This window comes from Cyprinodon variegatus, unplaced genomic scaffold, assembly GCF_000732505.1.
Source record: "Cyprinodon variegatus isolate N-32 unplaced genomic scaffold, C_variegatus-1.0 Scaffold529, whole genome shotgun sequence".
In the NCBI taxonomy this organism is placed as follows: Eukaryota; Metazoa; Chordata; class Actinopteri; order Cyprinodontiformes; family Cyprinodontidae; genus Cyprinodon; species Cyprinodon variegatus.
Genome location: NW_015150982.1, coordinates 331994 through 341425, shown reverse-complemented (window position 1 = coordinate 341425; position 9432 = coordinate 331994). Strand labels below are relative to the sequence as shown.

The window sequence follows — 9432 nt, the reverse complement described above, 5'->3', positions numbered from 1 at the left end:
TTTTGACAGTCGCCATGACAACTGGTGGCTTCACGACAAACAAACGGCTGCTTTACGATACCTGTGTATTCAAACCCCAAAACTTTATTGACATTTACAAACCCAGTTCGTATTAACGCCAGAGGTTTTGCTTCTGTTTGCCAAGTTTTAAATCCACAAATGTAAAAATATTATGACTAAACCCTCATGTATCTCTTTTTGTAAAGGAAGCAACAATTTCTTTTTCTACGTTGTCCTTTTCCAATAACAAAAAGGCTGTTAAAACTTTATTTTAACAATAAAACATTGGGGTGTCCAATGATTGGGTAAGGGTGGCCATGGACACCCCTGGCCCCCCATCTAGCTCCGCCCCTGCTAACTAAATAGGAGGTAATGAGCCTTTGTATTAATTACAGAATTTAAAATGGGTCAAATCGAATATAATGAAACTATAGACTATATTCATGCTTTGAAGTTTCCCATTGTTTGGGCTGGTGCGTTCCCGCGTGCCCTCTGCCGCTGTGCTCAAGAGGACGACAGACTGACGTCATGGAGACTGACGCAGAGCGAGCGGACAGGAGAGAAAGGAAGAGAGAGAGAGAGAGCTACAGCAGCAGCAGCAGCAGCAGCATCCCTGCTAAACAGCGGTACCTCACCAGTCTGACAGCCCACTGAGGTGTTTCCTTACAGAGCATCCTTCACAAACAAACGGTAGGACCCCCCCTATGACAGCTGCTACAGACCCCCGCATGTAGAAATACCCGTTAACACCGAAACTGGGTCGCTAGTTTGCTTTTATCACGTCGGTTAGTTGCAGTAGTTTCCTTTTCATTGAGGTTTGGGGCTCACTGTAAGGTTAGCTGTGCTAACTGCGTTAGCTTCTTTTTAAATGCGACTGAACAGGTGTTCACTCTCTCCACACAGGCGACACCGTTTGCTGCCATTATTCTTTAATACTGCTTCGCAATGCATTTAGGAGGAAAAAAGAATGGCGCTGTAAAAATGTCATCACCAAAATGATGCATAATGCAACAATCACTGTTCTGGAAACGTGATTTGTTTCAGGAAGTGAGACAAGGTGGTTATCTGTGCTGCTCTTCCTGGATTGTCAAGATAATTCAGCTTTAATGTGTTGCTTGATGTAACCTATTTGCAGCCTGAACCTTTCCCCTGTTCTGCATCCTTAAAAATATCCAATTGCCATTTATTTTATTATTATTTAATTGGCCTTCTAACATTAAGGTAAAACAGAAAACAGTCATTTATGACTTTGAGGCATGGCCAAGTATGGTATTTGCCCTCTCTGGTAAACCTTGAGTAAAATATTGCCACTTTTACTGCATTAAACTTAGATTTTGACAAACTTTTTTGTCTAAATGAACATTTCCATTTTTACAAAGTGCAGCAGTGATCATGAATGCAGACCATTTAGGAGAAAAGGAAAACCAATTTAAAGTCATGGTGCAAAAGGCATTGATATGGAAAGGTTCAGTTTAATGAGAAATAAATAAAAAAGTAAATAAATATGGTGCAAAATGCAGTAGGACATTGAGTTGTGTTTTATTTAAAGGGATTATGAAACAAAAGTTCATTAGGGCACAAACCAATATAACGAGTTTAATTGAAATAAAAAATAATCCTACTGTAGTCAGTATGGTACAGAATATTGGTTATTACAATTTTAACTTTATATTTTGTATTTTTAATCAACACTTGTCAACACTTCCTCAACTGTTTTGGATTTGGGGTTCCTTTAATGTTTGTGTTTTTATAATTTTCCTGTTGTTTATGTTCTCTGGGTGTTGCTCTATTGTTTTTTTTTACTTAGTTAGTTTCTTTCTGATTTTTCTAATATTTTTCCCTGTATTCTGTGTTAACTCTTCTCTTTTGTCCTTGGTTAAATTCTCACTGTATCTTATCTCCCCTTTCCCACTAGTACCACCTCAGAGCACAGTCACTATTTAGTGCCTGCTTGCTTCTGATTTCATCCCTTTGGAGTGGCGCTGAAATGTTAAAAGTGGCTGGCCACTGATTGGTCGAGGGAGGTTCAATAGTCTTAATATATTGTTATGACTATTATATTCAATTGTTAAAATCATTTTAAGTTTGTTTTATTGTGTATGAGCACTATTATAGCAACCTTGCATTATTTAGCATTATTATTATTATCATTTTTAATTAATGTTAACTTACCTTTATGTGCTCCAGCTCAAATCCTTCTATTTGATATTATAAGGTTTCTCTCTCTCCCTCCTGTACATATCGTCAGTGCTTCTACTGTAGCTACCCGCAGATTTCTTTAGCTCCCCTCTTTTACTCTGACAACATCCATGAACAGAGCAGTAGGGTAGCCTGTTGTCTTGTTGGGTGTCTCCATAACACATCATTTCTAACCATAAGGCCACCAATGGTAAATGGCCTGTACTTATATAGTACTTTTTAAGTCAGGAGACTTGACCAAAGCACTTTACACTACATTCAGTCATTCACTCATTCACACACACACACACACACACACTCACACACTGATAGTGGCAAGCTAAATTCTAGCCACAGCTGCCCTGGGGCTCACTGACAGAAGCGGGGCAGCTGTACACTGGCGCCACCGGGCCCTCTGACCACCATCAGTAGACAATGCAGGTGAAGTGTCTTGCACAAGGACACTGAAAGTAGGAGCTGGGGCTTGAACCGTCAGTCCTTCGATTTTAGGGCAAACTCCTACATCCAACGCCACTGTCGCCCTTTCAATTAAAGGTCCCACCCCCAGGGAGATACTGCTCCATTATCATGGAAAATGAATCAAGCCTTAATTAAACTAACTCAACCTGATCAGAATAAAGAAGGTACTAATGGGAAAGTATTAAGTTCAGTTTCCTCTGTGTTGAGCACTCACCCTCCCAAAAGCCCCATTTACGCTACCCTTTTGAAAATGTGCTGAGATCGGTCCGAGCATGGTAACCAAGATTACTGTTGAGTGTAAATGGAAGGCAAGACTGAACCAGACTGTGCCAGACACAACTGCACAGCGCTATACTGATACTAGTTCATCAGCAGGGCTCGGTACGGTTCACTTTTAGCTCAGTTCTCAGATAACAAAGAAAGCATGAGCAGACCGCGTCCTCTCCTTACAGTCAGCCTCCGTAATCATGAAATTTCAGACATTCATAAAAATACTAGCTTACCTACCGTACCACATGATTTCCAGTGATGATTCTGCTTAGCAGTGTGATGAACCTCTACTCCTGTTATTGTTTCCTGCGTCTGTAAGCCCTGATTAGACTATCGTTTGTCGTATCCACTTCCCAAAAACCGACTCTGTCAAGTAAATTCATTAAAGTCTGCCTTCTTCGCCTGACTCTCAGCAAACTTCCTGAATGTTATGGGCGCCACCATGTTGATTTGCTTGTTTACCTGTAGAGAGCAGTAGTACCGTAGATCGTCACTAGGAGGCGAGGAACCATGCTAGTGTGGTGTGCAAATGGTCATAAGGAACCAAGCTCAGCATGGTTAACTGATCCAAGATCGGCACGGATTGGTTTTCCGAGGGTAGTATACATGGGGCTTTAGTCTCCAGCTTCCCCTTTACCTAAGCTGTTACTAGGGGTGTAAATCACACCCATGATGGAGATTCGATTCAGTATCGATTTCCTGACCCAACGATTCGATTATTTTCGATACTCAAGAATACACCACTATACAATTCGATTTGATTCGATTAATTGGTTCATTTTTTTTTTTTAACACCTTACAGGCTAGACAATGTTTCAAATTTGAAATAAATCAATGAAAGCTGTAATATCATTATGCATTTTTTTGAGAAACAACAGCAAATAACAGAAGTAGAAAAGTTGCACTCCACCTATTCCTATTAAAACCTTATTCACTGAAAATTATAGAGCCATGCTTCTGTAATGTCTGTACAGTGCAGTTTGAATTTATCTTGCAGAAACAACCCAGATATTTAAAAGCCATCATGTGCTGACGACGCACAAGTGTACGCTTCTTTGTAATTCAGAAATATTGTTTAGGGAGACCATCTTTTTTGTTCTCTGCCTCTATCGCCCATTGGAAGTTCTTGCATTTTGTTTTTATGCACAGTTTACACAACGTTTCCAGCTAAAGTGTGCATGTGGGCCCCATATAGACTTGCCTTGTCTGTATTGATACTGACTGGGACTAGGCTCACTACTGTAAGCCATTCTTTTAACAGGACCTACTCGGATTGGACAAACCAATTATTCCTTATTTATAAGCCTGAGCTCTGTTAGAAGTATTTGTGCGGTTCAAATTTCACATATGCGTCCTACGTGCAGCTAATTACATATAATTGCCAAGCTGCAAAAGCAAGGCAAGTATATTTATATAGCACATTTTAGTATCAAACAATTCAAAGGGTTGTACATGAGAACAAAAAAAGAATGCAGTGGTGGTTTGAGAATGAAAATTAATAACTAGAATTAGATTATTAAATTAAAAAAGGTAAAATGATTCATTCAAAACTGAAAGAAAGGTTGGACTGAAAACTTTATTGATTATGTTAAGCACAATCACAGGCCATTCTAAGCAAAAATCTTGATTTAAAACAACTTAGGGATTCAGGGCTTTTATATTTTTCTGGGAGTTTATTCCAGCTTGGTGGAGCATAAGATGTAAAATCTTCTCCTCCAATTTTTGGTTTATGTTTCTGTGTCTGCAAAGTAGATTTGAGCCAAATACTTTAGAGGTCTGGGTTGTTGATACTCAGTAATGTACTCATTAATGTCAGTAATGCCTTTGGTGCTAAGATATTTATTGATTTATAGACTAACAGAAGTAGTTAAGAGTTTTTTTCCCTGAGATATGGGAGACCAGTGGAATGACTTTAGAATTGCGATGATGTGCTCCACTTTCTCAATTTTAGTGAGGACTCTGGCAGCAGCGTTCTGGATCAGCTGCATAGGTAATACACATATTGTCATTGTGTAATTGGCAAATCCGATAATTTATAAATCCTTTTTTTAACATGGGGCCTTAAAGTTGAGTTATAGAATCAACGTTATTATCTATCAAATCACCCAGAAACCCCCCCTCACTCTCTGCTTCTCCTAGTCCGGCTACACAGGTCCCCCCCCCTCTTTGTTCTGCTTTCCCTCCCCTCCTCTCATGATCCACCCTGTTTGTATCCCACTGCCACAGAGCTAAACGAGACGATGGCCACCTCCTCCTCGGCTCTGGAAGAAGACGAGAGCTTGAAGGGGTGTGAGATCTTTGTGCAGAAGCACAACATCCAGCAGATCCTCAAAGAGTGCATCGTGAACCTCTGCATTGCCAAGCCTGAGCGGCCTATGAAGTTCCTGCGGGAGCATTTTGAAAAGCTGGAGAAGGTTGGTTAAAACAGAAATAAGAAAAATGTGAATTCAGCATAAGATTCTTTGCAGTGTATGTCTTTTATGTGTTTGGAGGTTTAGTAAAGATTGCTGATGTATTTTTTTTCTTCCTAGCTATTCTTGGCTGTACCAAGTAATCTCCTTTAGCAAGTCTATAAATTATAAATTATAATCTGCAGTTTATGTGCTGTGTTGCTTTCTTGCAGCATACGTTTTCTGCTGCCTTTTCAGGACATTTTCGGTCTCAGAGCAGTAGAAGAGATGACAGAGAAATATTATAAAAGAGCCTTTATCTCTCATGCTGCAAGTGTAGAGCCCATTAGGGGATGTTAGAGAGGTTCCCATACAAGGCCACTGTCCTGCTCACAGACTTGAACAGCAGAGGTTTTGTACCTCGCATTCTGTAAGCCTGTCTTCATCAGAGCAGAAAAAAATAAGAGAGATGACACATTGATTAAAAGCTTCCAACTTGCATGAAAAAGAGCTTTCTGGATTCAGCTAAAAGGATCAGTGAATGCACCATAAGTAATAGGAACTTTTCTGCACTCACCTGTTTGGAAGTTATTAGAGAATTAAGAAGGATCCAAGCTAGTTTTGTTTAAAATAAAGAAACTACTGTAAGAAGAAGCAAGGCTGTCCCCTATCCTCGCTTGGTACGAGGGATTGCTGCTTCCTCAGTCAGAAACCATTTCACCTGTTGCAAAACTGAACTAATTTTTTTGTGAATAAGTGCATTATAAATACACTTAACTAAGTTGAGGTTTATTGTAGGCAGCTTTCAAACAAGAGACTTTGTTCTTTCAGACTTCTGGTTCATTTTAATTAGAGGGAAAAAAGTACTGCAGCAAAGTGTATTTGTTTTATGCTTTAGGGGTGTCTAATTCTATCTGATGTGATGTATGATGGTTTAAGAAAATGGCTAACTTAAGATGCATGTTCACCAGGGAATACACAGAGACTAATGTAGAGTAAGTGATCCTTATTGTTCTAATTGTGATAAATTATCACCAACAACTCCTAAACAATTACAACTCTACAAGGGACTCATTTTGAAATAGCTGACTCATATAAGCGCCTTGATGTAATAACTGAAGGTAGGCTCACCTTCATGGAGAACCTTGATAGGTTTGTGTTTTGATTATAAGTCTAAAAGTTATTTTTGCCCATTCAAAACTTACTTAAACTCAGCAGCTGTTTGATTTCTGATGTACTATGTTGATGTTTTGAATATGCATTCATCAGGGCAGATTCAATATAACCACTCTTTGCTAAGTTTTAATCATTACTGGAAGTTAAAATGACTTGTTTGCATTTATAATGAATCCCTTTCATTTAGGTAAAGTGACTTTCCATACTTTTTATTTCATAGTATTTAAACCACATCGGCTTTGATCCTGTAGAGATTATGCAGTCGGCTGTTTTTTCATATGCGGATCATGAGACATGTTTCTTTGAACAATGGGCTCCTCTCTAACTCTGCTGCTGCAAATGGCTCATCAAGGTGTGTGAGCTAAAGCTGCAGGACGTTCATTACGTCCGGAGGAGAATTCAGTCTTGGAAATAACTCTAAATAAAGAGAAGTAATTGTGAAGATGGATCTGATGCAGAAGGATTAAAGTTCTCGGCTGCATTATCTGCAGAGTGGGTCTGGGTGGTGGTGGTCCTCATCTTTGGGGCAGGGATCTCTGATATGGTGTCATGTGAGAGTCATCAGATTTTAAGTATTGCATTTTTATCTCTTAGTTGTTTAGCCTATTTGCTAAACTTTCTTTGTTTGGGGACTGGATTTACTAAACAAATACTACAGCAAGTTTAATCACGTTCCTGTGTCCTACAGCTTTGTGTTAAAAACTCGTTTAGAATGATCACTAATAATAAATGTCCAAATGACTACAGCAGTGTAAACTGCTGCTTCTGCTGTTGTTATTTGGGCCTGTGATGCTGCATCAACAGAGAGGCAGCCTGAATACTAATGACTGCGTTGCAGATTGTACATGACCAAGGTAATTTATTCCACAGGATTTATGCCCCAAAACTGCTTCTTCATAACATGTGAACATTAGATAGATTTGACCTGTGGTTTTGAGTTGCAGAATACTAGACAAAACTGGATTTGTTGTTGTTGAATATTTCCCACTATTTTCTGAGTTTATATTTCGCATTATCATGTTACTCCTATCGGTCTCTTTTAGCTTTAGTATATCAGTCATTATCGTGTATAATAAATGAACGTCTCAAACAGAATACATCTAACTGGACACGTTTTTTTAGAGGGAAAAATAGAAATGAATTGAACATCATATAATATTCCAACCTGCGATGGACTGGCGACCTGTCCAGGGTGTACCCCACCTCTCGCCCATTGACTGCTGGAGATAGGCACCAGCACCCCTCGCGACCCCACTCTGCACAAGCGTGTAAGAAAATGGATGGATGGATGGATGGATAATATTCCAAATAATGCATCTTTAGGGACCTTTGTAATATTGACATTGTGAAAATTGCTAAAGAGATGATAAATGCACTTGAAGCCTGTACCTGCAAGCAGGATTACTGGGTTAGCAAGACAACTTTAGGTTCAACCCTTTCTTTTCTGGTACCACAATGCTGGATTCATTCTTATCTAGGCTAATCACCATGGTAACGTGCTCTGAAGGGCAAACATACTCCATCGTAAGCTAGCTTTCAGAATTGGTCTGTATCCTAGAAAAGGCTCCACTCAACAGCAAATCGCCTGTTGGGAAACAGTGTAGTGCCCTTTCATCGAAGACCAAATTCAATTCAGAGCGGAGAAAAACTTAAACAAAATATTGTCAAAATAAAGGCTTTGTTTTTGTCATCAGTAAAATACCTCTGCACATTTTGAGTCCGATTCTGAGGCTGTCAATAGTCAGTACTGCCATCCTCTGGTTTAGTGGAGAACCACTTGTTCCAAAATATATCTCTGTCTCACAATTTTAGAGAATCTTTTAAAGAAATTCCTGTATCCAGATTATAATCTGGATCTTGAGCATCACCAACCTCTGATAAAAGTTTCAACAAAATTGATCCATAACTTTTCAGACAACCTGTCCTAAAACATAACCTTCTTGGCAGAGGTACAAAAAAACCCCAAAAAAATATATATACATTTTTTATGGATGAGAAATGGGACATTGATCATGGAGAGAAAAATAGTCTGTAGGACTGAAACAGAAATGCAAAACGTTTCATTTAAGTAGAATTCTGCAACATTTAACAACCTAAGCATGTTTTTGCTGTTTGTGCTGAAAAGTTCCTCTCAGGTGCGCCCCCACAACCCGCAACCATGACAAACAGTCAGACTTCATAAAGATAGTATAGGAGCAGGGAATAAAACATAAGATGAAGGCTGGAGCTCGACCGATGGGCTGCTACAGACCGCTCTGGACTGCTTATTTCCCCTTATGACATCATAAGAGGAATGCTTTTCACACAGAGCATTTTGAGCACACATTGGCTTAGAGAAAGGCAGTGATAAAGGTGAAAGGAGTGTTTTTAATTTGGAATCTCATACACAGGCTTCAGGACACATATGACTGTTGCAAAATATTTATAATGTTGCATGATATGGGATCTTTATATTTAGGGCTGTATTTGAGGACATAGCTCAGAAATGGGGACCATTTCACTCAGACTGATCACTTTTTATATTGATATGATGCAATCGAGGCATTAGCTCTCAGCTTAATTGTAGCCCAAACATTATTGAATTAAAAGTCCAGCTAACCTGATGAAATGATGCTTTAGGGTTTTATTTTTATCTGCTCCTAAATCCTCTACCCTGCAGGACAGTGATCGGGATTCAGTCTGTGTTAAATGTCATTGATGTGTAACATTCTCATTAACGCAGATTGCCTTTGACTGTTCTAGTTAAACAGTTCATCTAAAACATTATTAGTTCAACTTTTTATTTTCTTCAGTCCAACTGTTTTTAATATTCTTTTTTGTTTCTGCATTTTTGGCTGTTACACTGTGTCAAGATCAGGGATCTTGTGGGTACCATATTGTGTCAAGGTCAGGGATCTTGTGGGTACCATATTGTGTCAAGGTCAGGGATCTTGTGGGT

General features: G+C 39.1%; 2 protein-coding genes across 2 annotated transcripts in view; one reads left to right on the top strand and one right to left on the bottom strand.

Annotated features, from left to right (window-relative positions):
- dnaaf5 (dynein, axonemal, assembly factor 5) overlaps nucleotides 1-3599 on the bottom strand; it is a 36407-nt gene extending 32808 nt beyond the window's left edge. Inside the window, exon 1 of the mRNA XM_015391205.1 lies at nucleotides 3566-3599. Within this exon, the coding sequence (XP_015246691.1) occupies nucleotides 3566-3599 (34 nt within the window). The remainder of the gene's footprint in view (nucleotides 1-3565) is intronic.
- The window catches only part of prkar1b (protein kinase, cAMP-dependent, regulatory subunit type I beta), an 88535-nt gene continuing 79660 nt past the window's right edge, over nucleotides 558-9432 (top strand). Inside the window, exons 1-2 of the mRNA XM_015391223.1 lie at nucleotides 558-690; nucleotides 5155-5342. Coding sequence (XP_015246709.1) covers nucleotides 5169-5342 — 174 coding nt within the window. The 5' untranslated portion in view covers nucleotides 558-690; nucleotides 5155-5168. The remainder of the gene's footprint in view (nucleotides 691-5154; nucleotides 5343-9432) is intronic.